Source organism: Perognathus longimembris, chromosome 3, assembly GCF_023159225.1.
Source record: "Perognathus longimembris pacificus isolate PPM17 chromosome 3, ASM2315922v1, whole genome shotgun sequence".
Lineage (NCBI taxonomy): Eukaryota > Metazoa > Chordata > Mammalia > Rodentia > Heteromyidae > Perognathus > Perognathus longimembris.
This window is the reverse complement of record NC_063163.1, coordinates 85,341,598-85,361,143: the sequence shown is the minus strand read 5'-3', so window position 1 is coordinate 85,361,143 and position 19,546 is coordinate 85,341,598. Positions and strand designations below refer to the sequence as shown.

Sequence of the window (19,546 nt, the reverse complement as noted above, 5' to 3'; positions counted from 1 at the left end):
AGACCCCGCGAGAGCGTTTCCTGTGCCAAGGCCCCTGCAAGCCCCTTTGCTCTTTTCCCTGCCGCCATGCTGTTGAGAGGGAACCACTTACTCTTTGCGGAATCCAGACTGACTTTCTTTGCAAGACACCACCACAAAAGCAGCACCAGGGAAATTCACGTCCATGTTGACCTTGGACTCAGAAATTGGGAACTCCTCCGAGGGGAACTGCTCTGGTGCTTTCTGTGAAGAGACAATTAGTAAGGGCAGTATGGACAGACCCAGGGGGCAGTATATCATCTTCACACCCAGGAGGCAATGCTATCCACCAAGCATGTATTGTGGTAGACCCAAACAGACACAGAGGCCCTCTGGGACTAACAAAGCCACCCAGGAGATAATGCAGCACAGAAGCTGCTGAGAATGGGCAGTTCAAGCGGTGGGGGTAGAGGCGGGAGGAGGGTGACTTGGCAACAGCAATGGCAAGCATGGTGCAGAGCTGTACCTGTAGGAAGGCACAGATCTGCTTGGTGAGCTCCAGAAGGCTGTCCTCGCCCTGCTGCAGGGTGCGGGTGATGGCCACATGCAGCCACGCTCTCATTGTCTGGGAGCTGCCCTGGTAGAAGAGGTCAGTGGCGGAACAGTTCTGCGAGTGGATGCAGTGCTGCAGAGACTGTGCCAGGAGGATGGAGCTGGAGCTGATGGTGCCATCTGCAGATGGGAAAGAAAATGGATGTGCCTCTAATTGCCATCCACAAAGGCTGGGCTGGATGGCAGGCTGGCATGGATGGCATGTCACGTCTTTGGGGACAGCCATCACCTACAAGGTCTATGGGACAGGGGTGGGGAGGTAGGATTCAGGGGACCAGTGGTGGCAAAACTGTCGCCTACAATAAGCTGCTTGTCAGATCACAGTGACGCCGCTGGGACTGAGAGGTTTCTGGGCCTGACCTATTCAGCTGGGGCGGCAGGCAGAAACTGAATAAAACATGGGTTTATAAAGGAAAATGGTCATGATAGCAAAGCTTCTCCCGCAGGCATCCAGGGCCTCCAAGCCCTTGGAGCGGCTGGTGGATGCTGGGGTTCCACTGGCCCAGTGGGAATGTGGCACACACAGGTGCTGCCAGAGATCCCAAGGCTGCAAGCTGGAAGGCAGCTGCCCCACTCCCCACCTACATCCCCTCTTAGTGGCTGTGATGTCAAGGGGAGCTGCTGGGGGCTGTGGCATCAATTAGTCAAAGGGGCTTCTGAGTCTTGGCCAGGCCAAGGCAGAGTTCTCACAGCAGTGGCCAGGGGACATACACAGGGTCCTTGACCCCAGGAGCCCAGTGTTGCAGACACACCAGCTTTGCCTGAGGTCTCTGCTTTGCAGGGCCAAGCAGCAGGCCTAGGGGTTGCTTTCTTTTGGGGGGGGGGGCTGGGGTGGTCATGGGGATGGAACTCTGGGCCTGGGTGCTGTCTCTGAGCTCTTCAGGTCAAGGTTAGCACTCTACCACTTGAGTCACGGTGCCATTTCCAGTTTTCTGGTGGTTAATTGGAGATAAGAGTTTCATGAACTTTTCTGCCCAGGCTGGCTTTGAACTGCAATCCTCAGATCTCAGCCTCCTGAGTAGCTAGGATTACAGGTGTGAGCCACTGGCAACCTGGCGCCCAGCTAGCCCTAGGGTTTCCTAAACAACCCTCACTGTTCTGGACCTGCCATTGGGGAAGCTCAGTGAGAATTTGGTAGATCATTGAGTTACTCGAGTGATAAGACAGTCCCATTTTTCAAAGGGCGAGAATTTGGCCTAGCCTGTCTCAGTTCTCACCGGGGAGGGGAGGAGCAAGGAGCTGATCAGACAGCAGCTGCAGGTGTTCCAGCGTGATGTCCTGGACGGCGGGGATGTGGAAGAGGCGGGTGAATGAGTGTGGCAGCTTGGGGGCGAAGATGCCGAGCAGGGCAACGCGGCAGTACAGCTTGGCCAGCGAGGCCTCACACCGCAGCAGCTCCCTGTGGAGAAGAGGGCAGGTGGGAGGATGGCATCATGCTATGCTGCTCTAGCCCTCACCCCTGCATCTGTACCCCTGCACTGGGTGGGCTCAGGAACTGGTGGGGGCTCATGTTCTGCAATCTGCTCAGCATTTGTTTCTTAAACAAAAGCCCCACTAATCATGTTTGATTTTTCCCAACTCAAAAAGCACCAAGCTCACTATGGGTCAGGATCTGGGGAATGCATATTCCACCTTGCAGGCTACTATAGATTCCTAGCAGATTCTTGGTGAGAGAGGCAAGCAGCCACACAAAAATAGCTCAGGCCTTCTGCAAACCTGACAGGTGTCAGCATGGAGGGGTGTTGCATGGGTGATGGGCAGGCACATTTGGACTGGGAACAGCGGGAGGGAGGAGGTTCTCCAGGGAAGTCACAGCTGCCAGGCTTCCAGAGCATGGCACGCTTCCTGCCAAGACCCCAGAAGCCACACCTGTGCTGTCCCCAGGGACTTAGGCCACAAGGCTGGGCGGTTACCATGAGATCTTGTAGGCAAAGTCTACCCTTCACCCCTAGGTGTCACTAGCCCTTGAAACTTCCTGTTGAAGGAACACCTGTGATGCTGCCCTGTGCACACTGAGCACTGCACACAGGCCCCATGGCACACACAGGCCCACAGCAGTACACACACGCCACATGGTCTGGGGGGGGGCCTAAGACCCAGGGGAAAGGACTCAAAATTTTTTTTGCCAGTCCTGGGATTTGAACTCTGGAGACTGTCCCTGAGCGGTTTGGGTTTTTTTTGCTCAACGCTAGCATAACATTCTATCACTTGAGCCACAGCACCACTTCCAGCATTTTCTGTTTATGAGGTAATGAGGAATCAAACCCAGGGCTGCATGCAGGCTAGGCAAGCACTCTACCATTAAGCCACCTTCCCAGCCTGAAGGGCTCAATTTTACCTGTGAATTTGAAGGTTGGTGTTGTCCAGTGTGACCAACCCATTGGTGGCAGTCCTTCGGTAGCCTGCTGGCGGTCTTTCCAACATATCAATGGGGTACCAGTATCGCACTAGCACCCCTTCACTCCGGAGGTACGTTTCTACCTGCACCAATTCATTTACCTGCAAGAGGAATGGCCATGTTTTCTCAGCCTCAGCTGTTTTTCATGTTTACACACACATACCATACACACACACTCATATTTCTCTCTCTCTCTCTCTCTCTCTCTCTCTCTCTGAGTCCTGGCTTTTAGAAAATACAATCATAATTTGTACCTACTTGTAATCTCATAGAGGAAATTAATGAACTGAAAGGGAAGTCATAATACTTTTTGGTATTTTTTGGTGCTGGGTGAACCAAAAGGGCTCACATATGCACACATGCTAGGTATGTGCTCCACCACCAAACTGTATTGGCAGCTCTACAGTTTTAAGATAGATGTGTGTGTGTGTGTGTATATACATACATACATACATACATACATACATACATACATACATATATATATATATATAAAGTTTGTATTATATAAACTGGAGTCTGGGCCTCTGTAAACACTAAAGGGTTAATGTATCTGTGGCTGCTCACTTACTGAATCAACATCCAAGACAACGCCATGAAGGCCAAAGGTTTTCAGCATCCCTCGGATGGCAAACTTTGGCAGAGCAGTTCCAACAGCACTGCTAGCTACATTATTGCTGTCTGGAGAGCGGGTTACTACCGTGAGACCTGGGGAGAAGAAGTTCCTTCAGGAAGGGGTGTCACAGCATTCTGAGACCCATGTGAAAGGGTTTGAAACAACTGTAGCCTTTGACAGCACATGCAGTCTTGTTATGACTTCAAAGGGACACACAGTTCAGCTGGGAAGGTCATACAACCAAGTACTGTGAAAACCCTGACAACTCACAAATAAAAAGACAGGTAAGTCACTTAGAAATGGGAAAAGAGCTGGGCACTAGTGGCTCACGCCTGTAATCTACCTACTTAGGAGGCTGAGATCTGAGCATCATGGTTCAAAGCCAGCCTAGGCAGGAAAGTCCATGGGACTCTTATCTCCAATTAATCACACACAAAAAAGCTGGAAGTGGCACTATGGCTCAAGTGGCAGAGTGCTAGCCTTGAGCAAAAGGAGCCCAAGGACAGCGCCTGGGCCCAGAGTTCAAACTCCAGGACTGGCAAAAAGAAAACAAAAAAAAGAGGAAGGAAAAACAGGTGCAACATAACCACAAAATGGAATTATTTAGCTATAAAAAGAGTCTATAGAGTAAGCCAAGCACAGTGGCTCACGCCTGTAATCCTAACTACTCAGGGGGATGAGATCTGAGGATCAAGGTTCAGAGCTAGCCTGGTCCTATAAATTCTTGAGATTCTTACCTTTAGATAACCAGCTAGCCAGCAATAGCCAGAGGTAGAGCTGTGGCTCAAGCACCAGATGAAAAAGTGAAGGGCAAGCACAAGGCTCTGAGTTTGGGACCAGTCCCCAAAAGAAAAAAATTCCAAAAAGCCCAATGAACCATGATCATGTGGTTTACTGGCTCAGAAGTCTGAAGTGAGCTGGAAACCTGGGGGCACACTGAGCAAGCCCAGGTTCTGCCTTCCTCCTCATACTTCTTGACCTGCCTCGACTGCTTATGCCAGTGATCAGAGCTCTGGGTGAGGGAGAGACCACCAGAAACCAACCCCCTTCTTGTGCCCCACCAGGAAGCTTAAGGGGCCCCTATGGGAGGGCCTAGAAGAGATGAAGCCATTCAGAGGGGGAGGAACCCTCAGAGCGAGAGCCACTATGCTTGGCTCCTGTGTGGAAAATGCACTCCCTCACTTCATGGGGAAAAGGACACAGAAGCAGAACCTTTTCGAACTTTGTCAATTGTGAACTTGTTTGCTTCATCTTTAATGTCCTCAATGGTAGGAAGATAGAGGTCTCTTGGGATGCCGCCATTCTCCTCATAGAGAAACTCAACCGTCTGCCGGGCAATGTCCACCATGCCTGAAAATAGAAGACACTGAATAACTCCGCAGAGACCCTCAGGCTTCAGAGCAACACACCACTGTGTCTGTGTGAAGCAAGGACACAACCTCTTAGGGAAGGCACTATGTAGTTTGTGCCAGGTTTAAATTAGTATATGCATTACTTAATCCTGAATTTCTCTGCAGGAACATATGCTACAACAGTGTCAGCCCATAGTAATAACCGAACCACAGACTAATGCAACAACAACTTAATTCTTACTTTCTAGATGTCTGTACTGTTCATTTTTACTATAATAAACACACATTACTGACTTATGAGAAGCACACAGCCTCAATGTCAACTGCGACACACCACTGCAATATGCTCTGTTTTGACTGATTGACGTACGGTCTCGACGTGTGGCCCAAGTTGGCCTCAAACTTATGATCCTTCTGCCTCAGCCCCTGAGTACTGAGATTAAGTAAAGATGACTAAAGATTACTGAGATTAAGTACTATACCCAGGTGCTCCATTCTTGCCTCTCAGACAAAGAAGGTATCATTAAGTTTGAAGGCAAAAATGGGCACTAATATGCCAGTGCTGGTGGCTCATGCCTGTATTCTGAGGTACTCAGGAGGCTGAGATCTGAGGATCACAGTTCAAAGTCAGCCTAGGCAGGAAAGTCTGAGATTCTTATCTCCAATGACCCACCAGAAAACTGGAAGTGGCACAGTGGCTCAAAGTGGTAGAGTGCTATCTAATCTTGGGCAAAAGAGCTCTGGACAGGCCCTGAGTTTTAAGCCCCACTACCGGAAAAAAAAAAGGCAGTATTAAGTCCAAGTACATAGATGTGCAGCTACCTGTCTAAAGAGAGCACTGTGAGTAGCACAGGGGCTCAGTGTCTCCCTGACTGGGGCTGCCTTACAACCCACAGTACTTAGCAAGTTGTGGGCAAAAGAACAGCAAGCTGTTTATAAGCAACACTATCCCCCTTTACCCCTATCTACTGGAGTGAAAAGACATGGGCACAGTCTGAGTGCTTAAACAAAGAGCTTTCATCCAGGGTGAACAAGGAACTGGCCTGACATCAGCAGATTATGGAATAATAATCTTTGCAAAAATTCTGAAAGGAAGAGAGGACAAAGAAGGAAAATCATACCCTGCTATCATCTAAGCAGGAGTCAGGAAACATGGAGGGGAGGCCACGCGAAGCCCTGCAGAGCACGTGGTCGCTTCATTTACCTCCCTGGGGCCCTGGTGAGAGGAGGCAGACCTGCCTTCTTGAGGACAGCCTCTGGGCACTGCTTTGCCAGCACTGCTGGACACTGAGAGTTATGCCTATGGAAAGCTCACCACCCGCCAGCCTGTTCCCAGCTCTTCAACACCAACAAACTGATTTGCCACATGCAGATGCAGTGGGCCCAAGTGGCACCCCTGAAAGAGGAGGAAGCCTGAGCTCCCACACATGGCTTCCATGGCAACCCTTCCAGCTGTGCATAACAGCATGCTGACAAGAGGAGTAAAGCCTAGCCCTTGATGGAAGGCAAAGACCCCAGGGCACTGTCAACGCCTTCCTCACACTATCTGCCCTGTCCCTTCAGCCTCACTCTTTCTCCTGGGGAGAACAAGGAGCCCAGACCTAGTTGTAGAGCACCCTTGATCTGGTCCAGGCCCGATTTCCGCTCTGCCTCATTGCGGAAGCGTCTTCGGATGGTGGGGAAAACCTTGGTCTCCCATGCTTTCACCAGCAGGGCATAGTGGTCCTCCTGTAAGAAGAGGAGACTCATGAGCTGAGGAGAGCCCCTCATGAAGCAGCACGCCCTCCCCATGTGGCTCTCACTGGGCCTGGACCCCTGCTCCAAACACACCCTTCAGATGCAGCTCTCTCTGGCCCTTGGAGGCTGAAGACACACTCCCAGCATTTGGGACTTGCTGCTGAGTCACTAGCAAAGTCCTTCATTTCTCAGCATCTGGACCTCTACTGGGCAGCAGAGCTCAGCTGACATGGCTACTGACAGGTGACTGCCCAGGCCCAAGAACAAGCATAAAAGTGCCCTGCTGACCTTGACCTCACGTCAGAACCAGTCCCCAAGCTTGTCTTGTCAGCAGGAGCTAAGTGAGAGCTGCCCAGGTCTGGGCCATGCCCCTGGCTCTCACCTGTGGGATGTCATCATCATCATCTTCATCACTCTCATCGTCAGCAATCGGGGGTGGGTGAGGGTCTGGGCCAGAGGTAATGAAATTCTCATAGCTGAGCTCAACTTTATAGTGACAGGAGGTGTCACTGTCATATTCTGTAACAAAGCACAAGAGCAAATTCCAAGCAAGAGCTGCAGAAATCAGCAACTTCTTACTCTGTGCAAACTGCATTCTCTCTGAATTTTCATGCTAGAGACTAGATTCCTGGTACAGTGAGGCATTGTAAAGCACAGCGACAAGGAATAATGGAGTTATCCGATTACCTGAAGACTGACATCATCTTTTGGATATAACTCATTCAAGTCAGAGGAGAATTGGAGACTTATCATGAAAAAGCACCAAACTTACTACAGTTTGCAAACCAGTATCCTACAGGCCAACTTGGGTTTCCAGACAGTTTTAGTTTAGTGATTATTTGAAAATTTTCAAAATCAGGAAAGACTTAGTGTCCATTCATGTACCTATTAAATTTTACAACTGGCATTCTAATAATATTCTTTGATGACCTCAGCTTTAAAACATATTTTTAATCTTTTTGGTGGTGGCACTGGGATTGAATTCAGGGTCTAGTATTAGTTAGGTAAGTGTTCTAAGCAATAGAGCCGCACCTCCAGCCCTAAAATACTTCTAAAAAGTGGGGCACTGGCGTCTCATGCGTGTATTCCTAGCTACTCAGGAGGCTGAGATTCTGAGGATTGAGGTTCAATGCCAGCCTGGGCAGGAAAGTTCATGAGACTCTTCTCTCCAATAATTTATCAAAACAGCGAGAAGTGGTACTGTGGTTCAGGTGGCTGAGTGTTAGCCTTGAGCAAAAGAAGCTCAAGAACAGCACCTAGGCTCTGAGTTCAAGCCCAGGACTGGCAAAAAAAATGACAAAAAAAAAAAACACAAAAAAAAACACAACCCCTCCCCAACAACCCAACTTCTTAAAAATGAGTAACCCACAGTTCAGGATTTTAGCTGTCCACACCACTATGCTGGCACAACCAGCAGACTTCCTGCAAGGGGGTTCACTTTCAGTTTGGCCTCTTCCTGTGCCCGGTTCTTCACTATGGCCTGTCACCCTACCATTCTGGAGCCCCCAGGTCCACAGCCTCTGATGTTAGGAGATGGCCAGGCACTCATGCTTCCCTAAGCAGTGGGACCCAGGGGGTGAGGGGGTGGCTTACGCTGCTGAGCAGTGGCCACAGCAGCAATCCGGCATGGTGGCCCATGAGTGCCCGGGTCTGATGCTATACTGGTGCCAGCATCATTGTCACTGTCAGATGCCATGGCAAAGGGTAGGGCCTCGAAGTTAGCGCTGATCTCCTCTGCCAGGTCAGTGCACAGGTCGGCGGCATTGCGATGAGCCTGCCCTTCCGCATAAGCAAATGGGCGGGAGCCAAAGTTGGCTCGAGTTTTGGTGTTCTAGAAAGGGGATAAAATAAAAGATTAGGTGACCAAGGTTTATTTCTGTTTATTCACTTTTAACACTCTAGATGTACCTCATTAAACATTAAATCAGGACTGAGTGGGTCAGTGATAGTACATCTGCCTAGCAAGCTTAAGGCCCTAAGTTCAAACCCCAGTACCACCAAAACAACAGCAAAAACATCCAATCAGAGCAGCCCAGGAGAAGCAGGAATGAAGGATACGTGTGACTGCACCCTACCTTATTCTCAGTCTCTTCACTACTCAGTCTACTCATTCCTCTGTTTAGAGACAAATCTCACTATGTGGCCCAGGCTGTTTCGAACTCATAATCCTCCTGCCTCCACCACCTCAGTGCTGGGATTAAGGTAAGTGTCACCACACCCAGCCAACAGTAATCCTGTCTGCCTGACACCACTGCACATACTGCTCCCTCCACAGTTCCTCTAACTTGGCCTGGTGAAAACAAGTTAATATCTAGACCTGGCTTAAACATCACTTCTAAAGAGATCCAGGATTTGCTTCCATAAAGACATGTTTTCATTCCCAGTATTTATTAAGTTTGTGATCACACACACACACACACACACACACACACACACACACACACACACACGATGATCTGACTAATGTCCAGTTCCTCTGTTACTACCCTATGAAGACAGGTTCACTCATCATTCTACATATAGAGCTTGACACAAATGCTTGACATTGTAGGTACTCAAATATTTGTGGAATGAAGGGATGGAAAGGCTGAGAAATGCTGTCTTAAACCATGCACTCAGCCTGAGATGAAAGACAGCCAAACATGATATATGCCAGGTCCTACAGACTTTGCAGGTCATTAGAGACAGTTTACAGCATGTGACATAGGAAGGCAGTGACTGATTTGGAGGAGTCTCCTTTGTTTTCTTGTAGCACTCAGGCTGCAATTGTAGGCCTCACACACACGAGGCAAGTGCTCAGCCTCTGAGCCACATGTATTTGGGGATGGGCATCTGAGTGTGGTCTGGGTGAAGATATGGATTTGGGGTGCTGCATGCCGTCAGTTGTAATGTCTTAAGCACATTGATGTTGGGGCTCCAGGGAAAACAACAGGAGCCTAGGAAACCGGAATGGGAATGCTGGACTTCTCCATGCTTTGAAGTGACCCAAGAGGGCCACATTCCTAACATTTCGGACCATCCAGAGAACATGGGTGCTACCTGCTGTTCAGGACAGAGCAGTGCCCAATCCCAAGCTGTGGGGTTGACATAAAGGAACCTACTCACTCAGGCAGTCACATGCAACTTTGGCTAATACAACAGCATCTTCTTTCCCTAACCAGGAAGAATCTGCTCTACTCTCCCAGCAAGGGAACTTGCCTTCTTCTGAATGTGAACCACAGGCCACATCCCACCCGAGACATCCTCAAGGTATGGTGAAAGGCGCTGCCCGCAGTATGTGAAGTACACCCGGCCTTTGGCTGGCTGTCCTGGAGGAGGTGGGGTCCCTTCAGTCCTCTCCCAGCCAATCCCTGCCACGTCACCTAAGGCAGAGAACATTTTCCATTTTGTAGACCACTGGGAAATCTCATTGCCATGTGTGAGTGTGTGAACAAAAGCAGAGGAGCCTACATTAACCAGACAGGCACAAAGGGTGGGGGGCCTCGGCATGAACTAGGGAGGGGACAGCTGTAGCAAGAGTTTAGTTTTCACTGGAAGACGAGTTGCCCATGCCTGGGGCCCTAGCAGCACACAAAGCCAGGAGGCCCCAGCTGTCACCCACCTGGAGACAGAGTAACGTCTAGGCGGACGCTCTTCCACTGCAGCAGGCTGGAGCCATTGTAGTGCACAGCACGGCCATTGCTGGGAAGGAAGGAAGCAGGTCAGAGACAAGACTCATGGGCCCCTGAGGTGAGTGAGAGGAGGTCAAGGGAGGCTTCAGCCTTCCCCAAATGCAAATCTACCCCTGTGCTTGAGGAGAGAATTTTTGGTGGAACTCCCCTAGCATCTTAAGGCTCATGGCTGCACCCAGACTGCCTTAGGAGAATAGAGGCAGTGGGTTCAAGTACATTTGCAATAAAGTAAGAAGGATCACAGGGCTGCTGGGAAGGACGTGTGCTAGCATGTATGGGAGGAAAACAGCACGCTCCAGTCCTCCTGTTCTTTACCACAGGGACCCACTTTTCTCTTTATAAGACTACAAGCAGCAGCAGCCACTTACTTGTGGAACAGGCAAGTGCCCACTGGATTGGTCCACGCCCCATCTCGTTTCTCTGCCTCTGTAGCAAAGCCAAAGGAAACGATTGGTCCGGTGTCGTCATCAGTGTCTCCATAGGAAACAATTTCAATTTCCCAGTAAAAGGATGGGGCCTGAAGAGACACCAGCACAGGTGACAGTCAGAGGGCTTGGCCAGGGCCCTGCCACCTGCTCTTCCTTTCATGGTTGAAGCAGAGGAGCAGCTGTGAAGACTGGCGCAGGCACTCACCTGCATTGGCAGAGGCGAGGTGGCATAGATGAAAGTGCCCCGGGGCAGACCTCCCCCGGCACTGGGGTCGGCCAGGAAGGTGACGGAGGTCAGGTGGGACGAGAACATGCAGGCACGCACTGGGGGAAACACTCTTGAGGGGCTCCAGGTGATCTCTCTGGGCTGCAAGGAGGAAAGGGGAGGGGAAGCCTTATGCAATACAATTGCACACACAAATCCCACTATCTTCTCAAAGAGAAAAATAATTTTTATCCAGTGGTGTTAAAATCTCACCACTCACATATGTATACTCACACACACATATACATTTATTTCACCTTTTTGGTAGTTCTAGGGATTGAGCCCAGGCCCTCAAGCATGCTGGGAAAGCACATGGAACTATGTCCCAGCCCTATATACATAGTGAAAAGTGTTATCTATTTTTCCTGAAAGGGAATTTTATTATTTTAAATGAATCCCTTCTATGTCTAGACCTATTCCCTAGAAATAACCTTGAATGCCTTGAACTGTGACCACTATTCTCGTACCTCACCACTTCTCCTTCTCATGTTTGCTCTATTTATTCTCCCTTTAAGCATCACTTGTCTTCCCTTATGAGAAACATGGCCTGAATTCTGACACATGCTCCCAACCACACTCCAGGGCGAGCTCATCCTCACAGACTGTCTTGTAGTGAAGAGAACAAATTTGGCTCAATCCCTAATCAGAGGTTACATTCCTATAATGGGACATGCCGCTCGGAGCTAAGCATAGAGCCTAGGATGATACATTTGGGGGAGGGGGTTGGTTCCCTCACTCTCACTTTCATAATATTGAGTTAATATAATCATTGAAATTTCAGGGTTCTCTATCAGACAATTCTTTCTTTCTTTCCCTCTTTCTTTCTTCATACCAGTAATAGAACTTGAATTTAGGGCCTTGGCACTGTCCTTGAGTTTTTTTGTTTAAGGTTGGCACTCGACCTCTGAGCCACAGCCCCATTTCCAGCTTTTTGGTGGTTAATTGGAGAAAGAATATCACAGACGTTCCTGGCCAGGCTGGCTTTGAACAGCAACCCTCAGACTCTGGGTAGCTATGTGTAAGCCTCTGGCATCTGCCTGCCTGCCTTCCTTCCTTCCTTCCTTCCTTCCTTCCTTCCTTCCTTCCTTCCTTCCTTCCTTCCTTCCTTCTTGCCTTTCCTTCCTTCCTTCCTTCCTCCCTCCCTTCTTTCCTTCCTCCCTTCCTCCCTCCCTTCCTTCCTTCTTTCCTTTAGCAGTCCTAGGAATGAAACCCAAGGCCTTGTGCTTCCTGGACAAGTACGCTACCACTTGAGCTATATTCCAAGTCCTCTACGGTCATTATGGAGACTGCCCCGCTGCCTGGCGTCTTTTTTAAGTAGCCGCAGTGCGGCAGGTATGAGGCACTGAAGACTCACCTGTCTCCGGTCAGCCTGCAGGGGAGGCGGTGGGGGCCGAGCACAGTCCCGGTACAGCATCCTCAGCCGCTCACACTGGACCTCTACAACTGCAAGCCGCTCTCCTGTGGAGGGGCATTGACCTGTGAAACACTGCCTCCACCCCCAGGAGGACAACCGCGTACTCTGAGCAAGATCTCCACAAAGGAGCCACATGAAGAAATCATGGAAATCCTCACAGAAGAGCACACACCCTGAGGCTGCCCGCTGTGTCTACTGCACCAGCTCCACAGCACATGGTTGGGCAAGGGCACACTCTGCACCCAGCTGCCTACATGCAGGGCCTGACTCCATTATTGGTGTTTTCCACCTCACTTCCAACTGGAGGATATAACAATCCCTATGCCTCACAGGGTCTCAGTAAATACGAGCTACTATTCTTATTATCTAATAAACGAAGGTGGTTATCCTTTGCTTCCAAATTATTTTTCTAAGTGACTGCATATTGAGTAACTCTTACAAGCAGGCCCACTGTGAAATGCTAGAAAGTGGAAAATTATGATAAAATGTGTGCATGTGTACACAATACATACACACGTGCACACACACACACACACACATATACACTTGAAGTAGGCTGCATATGTGAGCCCGGGCACAGAAGAGTTGGCAATGACTTCAATCCAGGACCTGAAAAGGCCTCATGAAGATAGCATACACTTACATCCCAGAAAAGACAAAATTTCAATAGACAAAGAAGGAAGGGCATTCTGGGTAGACTGAGTCTATGAAAGTCTAGAAAAGTCAACTACTAGAGGTAGAAATGCCTCTTATGACACACAAAAATTAGCATACAACACACAAACACCTAAAAAAAAACCCTATAGTTAAAACTCTTACAGGAAAATCTAAGTGAACGATCTTGGATTAGATACTATTTATTGGATTAAAAACTAATGGGGGCTGGGAATGTGGCTTAGGAATAGAGTACTTGCCTACCATGCACAAAGCCCTCAGCACCACACATAAAGAAAAAAGCCAGAAGTGGTGCTGTAGCTCAAGTGGTAGAGTGCTAGTCTTGAGCAAAAAAGAAGCCAGGGACAGTGCTCAGGCCCTGAGTTCAAGCCACAGGACTGGTAAAACACAACAACAAAAACCCCAAAAAGGAAATGGGTTCTTAAATAGTACATCAAAAGCACAAGTAATGAAAGAAATTGGGATAAACTGAGCAATATCAATGTGAAATCAAGCTGGGTGCCACTGGCTCACTAGGCACTGGTGGCTCACGCCTGTAATCCTAGCTATTCAGGAGGCTGAGATCTGAGGATTATGCTTTGAAGCCAGCTCGGGCTTCTCATCTCCAATTAACTCCTCAAAAAAGCTAGAAATGGTGCTGTGGCTCAAGTGGTAGAGCACTAGCTTTGAGCAAAAGAAGCTCAGTCCCAGACTTCAAATCTGAGGACTGGCAAAAAAATAAAAAAAGAAATGAACCAACCCATAAAATAGGAGAAAATATGTGCCACTCTGATCTGTGATTAGTGTATGCAGAGTACACAGAGAACTCCTACAACTTGGCAATCAGAAAGCATGCAACAGTCAGAAGGCAAGTGCCTCTCCTAGGGAGAGCTCACCAACAGTTCCAGCAGGGGAAGAAAGACACCGGGTTAAAGCAAGCGGAGAACACAAAATGCTGTGGCCCACACCCGCAGCTGGGCTGAGGGTGGCTGCCTGCTGCCAGGGCAGCAGGTCCTCACTCCACTCCCGGGTCTCAGATGAGAAAGGCTGTGAGGAAGATGCACATCTGTGGACACAATCAAACTGCACAGGCACTGAGCAGGCTCAGCCCACAAGGAGGGACAGAGTCCCAGGTACTCACCAGCACTACATTCATGGGCCACTAGGTTAAGGACTTCCACAGCTGCTGGGCATTGCTGTATAAATTCTTCACAAAATAAGCTGTCTTCCAACAGCTGGGCCATGACCAGGCATGCTCTTAATGTCAAAAGATTCATAATATTTGAGAATTATTAGTCAATTTTCTTTCTCTCAAAAGTTAACTGTGAAAAACAGTTCAACCAACTATGCCCCCTTGTTGATGTTCCCTGCTTTTCTACAGGACTGATATGGGCACAAGGGTTTATCCAATGCCCGATGGAAAACATGTGAACAACAACTGCACGGGCACTGGGAATGTACAGATGTCTGTCACCATACCTGAGGGGCACAGTGTAACAAGCACTGCATCAGGTATTAAGAAGTAGATTGAGGATGACTGAATAACACGACAAATGCAGTGTATGCCATTCTATATGAAGGCTGGAGCATTCACAGACTTGACTTTATGGGAGGATGTAACTTTGTCACATGGTAGATACAGTACTGCAGGGACAATGTCCACTAGCTGAAGACACAGGCAGGTGAGGAACCTTCTGAGTTTTCCTGTACTGTGCCTGCTCTGTGGGCAAGAGGAATCCCACAGCTGGGGACAGCAACTGTGATTTATCTCACTTGACTCAACATATATCTCAGAACCATTATCAAGAGGAGAAACTTGATACTTCTGTTTAGTAGGAAATAAATGTATCTTCAGGAAGACTTGCTTCTCTTTCCCATAGCAACACCCAGTATGTCCTGATTTTCCAGACAGCACTTGGGAAAGGGAGGGGCCAGGTAGATAGTAATGTGGCCTTAGCCATCTTAGAAAATGGCAGAACTTGCAATCCCAGATAGTTGGAAGGCAGAGATAGGATTGTGGTTTGAGGCCAGCATGGGTAGAAAAAAAAGTTACTGAGATCTTTCCAAAAAACAAGCAATGGGGCTGGGAATGTGGCTTAATGGTAGAGTGCTTGCCTAGCATGCATGAAGCCCTGGGTTGATTTCCTCAGTACCATATAAACAGAAAAAGCCAAAGGTGGCACTATGGCTCAAGTGGTAGAGTGCTAGCCTTGAGCAAAATGCTCGGGGTCAGTGCCCAGGCCCAGAGTTCATGCCCCAGGACTGGCAAAAAGACAAAACAATAAAAAACAAAAAACAAGCAAGCCAGGTATGGTGGTGCATGCCTATGATCCCAGCTACTCAGGAGGCACAAGTAGGAGGACAGAAGTCTGCGGTCAGGCCTGGTCAAAAGCAGCTGTCCGAAAACAAGTAATAGCAAAACTGGCTGCCAGAGTGGCTCAAGCGGTAGAGGGTTTGCCCAGGAAGCACAAAGCCCTGAGTGAATTTAAACCCCAGTACTGCCAAATAATAATATGGAAAGAAGTGAGCGTATTCCTGCAATAGAACAAGCAGGGCAGCGGTACCCATGTGTTCCATATAGCACATTTCAAGTGTTTCTTTTCTTGGCTTGACTTCACTGTCAAGTGAAGAAACAATCAGGGAATCACAGACTGGTGAGCAGAGTATAAGTGAGTGGTGGTTGCTTCTTACTGACCTGACCCTTGGGCCTGGAAAGGGGAAGGGCCCACTGAGTAGCCCTGCTGTCCCGCTGCCCTGCCTTCACATGCAAGTGGGGAAGGACTCACCTTGTTCTGATTTCAGCCAGGAGCCGGACAACTGCCATCACAGGTGCTGCCCCATCCCCTGTGGCAGGAAGGGAGGTGTGGATAGAGAGACTTCCCTCCTGAGGGAACAACATAGACTGGACTGCCTGGACTACCTTCTCAGTGATGGACAGCTTATGAAGAGGCAGTGCCTGGGGGGGTGGGGGTGGAGGGAGAAGTTACAGTTGACTTGTTAGTGTATAGGAAACAAAGGTGTTAGCATTATCCAGAATTCTCAGTTGTTGTTTTTTTTTTTGTCAGTTGTGGGGCCTGAACTCAGGGCCTGGGTGCTGTCCCTGAACTATTTAGCTCAAAGCTAGCACTCTACCACTTGAGCCACAGCACCACTTCCAGTTTTCTGGTGATTAATTGGAGAAAAGAGACTCACAGACTTTCCTGCCCGAGCTGGCTTTGAACCATGATCCTCAAATCTCAACCTCTTGAGTAGCTAGGATTACAGGCATGAGCCACAGGCACCCAGCTAAAGTATGTGAAGATTTTTTTTTGCCAGTCCTAGGGCTTGAACACAGGGCCTGAGTACTGTCGCTGGCTTCCTTTTGCTCACTAGCACTCTACCACTTGAGCCACAGTGACACTTCCAGCCTTTTCTGTTTATGTGGTGCTGAGAAATGAAACCCAGGGCTTCATGCATGCTAAGCCACATTCCCAGCCCAAATTCTCAGTTTTTCAATGAAATAGTCATCACAGACAATTACAAACCAGATCAAAGCTATCAAAGACAAAATATACCGCACAGGTAGTGGGCAGCTGATACCTGTAATCTAGCTATTTTGGTGGTGGAGATCAAAAGGATTTTGTAGTTCAAGGCCAGCCTGGGCCAAAAGTAAGCAAGACTCCATCTCAATCAATAGCTAGTATGGTGGTTCATCCCAACTATGCAGGAGGACCATGTCCCAACATACCTAGCCATAAATGGGAGACCCTATCTAAAAAATAAATAAAGCAAAGGTTGCTGAGAGGGGTCCAAGCATTTGCATCTTCCTAGCAAGCATGAAGCCCTGAGATCAAATATACATATATATGTATATATGTATACACATATATATACATATACATATATATATATATTCACACCAAGGATGTTATTAAATAGTTACAACCACATGGAAACAACCCAGATGCCCCACTACAGAAGAATGGACCCAAAAAATGTGGTACCTGTATACAATGGAATTCTACACAACTATTGGAAATGATAAAAACAATGGCATTTGCAGGGAAATGGTCAGGACTAGAACAAATCATGTTGAGTAAGACAAGCCACAACAGACAAATGGCTCATGGTCTCCCTAATATGCGTGTGTTGCAATTAAATAACAAAGAGACATGATGACAAAGAAAACAGGACCCAAGATATCAATTCACAGCAAGACCAAAAAAGGATAGTCTTGGGAGAAATGCACCAAAAAGTAAGACACAAGCACTACTTCATATGTACCTAAAATAATATTCAGACTGAAGAGAACTCCAAAGATAAGGAAGCAAAGGACTTCTTCTTCATTAGTCTTATAGTATTTAGAGGACCTTATATTCTTTACCTCACATATGGTGTATATGCATGCACATCCGAGGGAAGCTGGGAGGAGGGCACAGAATGAGTAGAAAATGGGTGAAAAGAATGGGCTGGGGATATGGCCTAGTGGCAAGAGCGCTTGCTTCTTATACTTGAAGCCCTGGGTTCGATTCCCCAGCACCGCATATACAGAAAATGGCCAGAAGTGGCGCTGTGACTCAAGTGGCAGAGTGCTAGCCTTGAGCAAAGAGAAGCCAGGGACAGTGCTCAAGCCCTGAGTCCAAGGCCCAGGACTGGCAAAAAAAAAAAAAAAAATACAGTAGAGGGGGCCCAAGAGCTGCAATGGACATTAATGAATGTGAACTAAGCAACTCAAGGGCAGCGGGGCGGGGGGGGTGGGTAGGGGGGAGAAATAAGAAAAAGAGGGAACAGGTTACACTGAACAAAACTAATACTTATCACCCGACCTGGAAGGAATTGTTTTATTGCTAATATTCATAGAGCTCATAAGCACTGTAGACTAGAATGACAATGCCCATGATGGGGAAGGTTAAAAAAAAAAGGGAAAGTAGGTTGGGGAGAGGGAAGGTGGGAGAAAAATAAGGAAGGGATAAGTTGACAAGAAATGTATTCACTACCTTAAGTATGTAACTGTAACCCCTCTGTACCTCATCTTGACAATAAATTTTTTTTAAAGTTATAACAAATATGTAAATACATCACAAGTAAAACTGAATACTCCCACTTCTTTGTGCTTCTCTCCTAGGTTTAGGGCCATCACTCATTTCAGTACAGTAATCATTTGCGGTGACATTTTATCATACCTCTGATCTTGGAACACAGAGTCTAGACAACGGAATGGTCAATGTGTCTGATGCCTGTGAAGTCTTTCGACAGTCGATGGGTGGGAATCTGACTGTAGCTATGCCTTCCTGCTCATTGATAGAAGCCACGACTCCAATGCTTCCTGATATCCCTCTACCTAAAACCTGCAGACAAAGATATATTAGTACTGCCCACCTGCTGATGTGTGAGCAGTTACCCAAAGTGAAAAATGGAAGAATCCATTACTGTCATCATTATTTGTGCTATAGTAATTCTTTGTTCTAGCATGGTTGCCAAGCCCAGAGCACAGATGAAAAACAGAGCCATGGTCTTATGATAAGGTGATCACATTATGTATCATTGCAGACCTTCAGTTTTAAACTACTAACAACATTAATGACACTATGGGACACAAGTATTGTATTTAACATATGATATTTCATTAGTACCTGAATAATGTACAGTATACTGGGTGAATTAAAATTCTTGAGCTTCTTAGAATCATTACTTAGCTTAAAGGACAGACCAAGGTCCTGTCCCACTGGCTGGATACTTGTCTTAACCAATGAATGCTTATGCATGGGCATACAATGACTGGGGTAGCTAGGGTGGGGTAGGGTGGGTGGCTGGTTACCTGAACCTCAGATCCAATCTTGATCGTCTCCTTAAAGCCTCCCAGAGCACACAGTGCAGCCACAGCTTGGCGTGCAATCCTCTGAAGTTTGGCCAGTTTTCTGCCACTGCTGCTGCCATTTTCTAGAATACTTTCTGCATATTTCCCCAGCTGTGGAATGTACATCAATGCCCGAGACAGAACCTAAATAGAAGGAGATAGCAAGGTTGAAGATGTGTCCACAGCAGCACCTGGGTCTCGTGGTATAATGAAGGTACTCTGGATATAGAAGGGACTGAAAACTATCACGTACAGCCAGCAGCACCCCCCCACCCCCACCCAACACACCTTATGTCAACAGACAAAACTGGAAATAAACAACCACAAAATGTAGAAGAATCAAAAACCTGTTACTAAAGCTACTAAAAGAAGCTATCACTTATCTGAGAGTATATTGCTCACATCTTAACACACAATTACCTTTAGGCCATGTCATAAGTGGCTATTTGAAGAACGACCATGAAAAGGAGAAACAGGACAAAGTTCTAGTTCTGGGCAGCTGGACCACTGATGTAATGACCAATTACTTGCTGACAGAGGACTTAGGCAGTGGACTCACACAGAGGCTGCCCGTGGGCCTCCTGAGTACACTGCACGTGACCTCC

The 19,546-nt window shown here is 47.9% G+C and overlaps 1 protein-coding gene across 1 annotated transcript in view; it reads right to left on the bottom strand.

Annotated features, from left to right (window-relative positions):
• Hectd4 (HECT domain E3 ubiquitin protein ligase 4) overlaps positions 1-19,546 on the bottom strand; it is a 124,434-nt gene that overhangs the window by 17,432 nt on the left and 87,456 nt on the right. Inside the window, 18 exon segments of the mRNA XM_048342915.1 lie at positions 92-222; positions 485-690; positions 1,788-1,969; positions 2,909-3,069; positions 3,540-3,676; positions 4,797-4,934; positions 6,538-6,664; positions 7,056-7,192; positions 8,267-8,504; positions 9,872-10,035; positions 10,275-10,354; positions 10,713-10,861; positions 10,978-11,139; positions 12,392-12,495; positions 14,247-14,362; positions 15,892-16,061; positions 18,268-18,432; positions 18,903-19,085. Of these exon segments, the coding sequence (XP_048198872.1) occupies positions 92-222; positions 485-690; positions 1,788-1,969; positions 2,909-3,069; positions 3,540-3,676; positions 4,797-4,934; positions 6,538-6,664; positions 7,056-7,192; positions 8,267-8,504; positions 9,872-10,035; positions 10,275-10,354; positions 10,713-10,861; positions 10,978-11,139; positions 12,392-12,495; positions 14,247-14,362; positions 15,892-16,061; positions 18,268-18,432; positions 18,903-19,085 (2,750 nt within the window).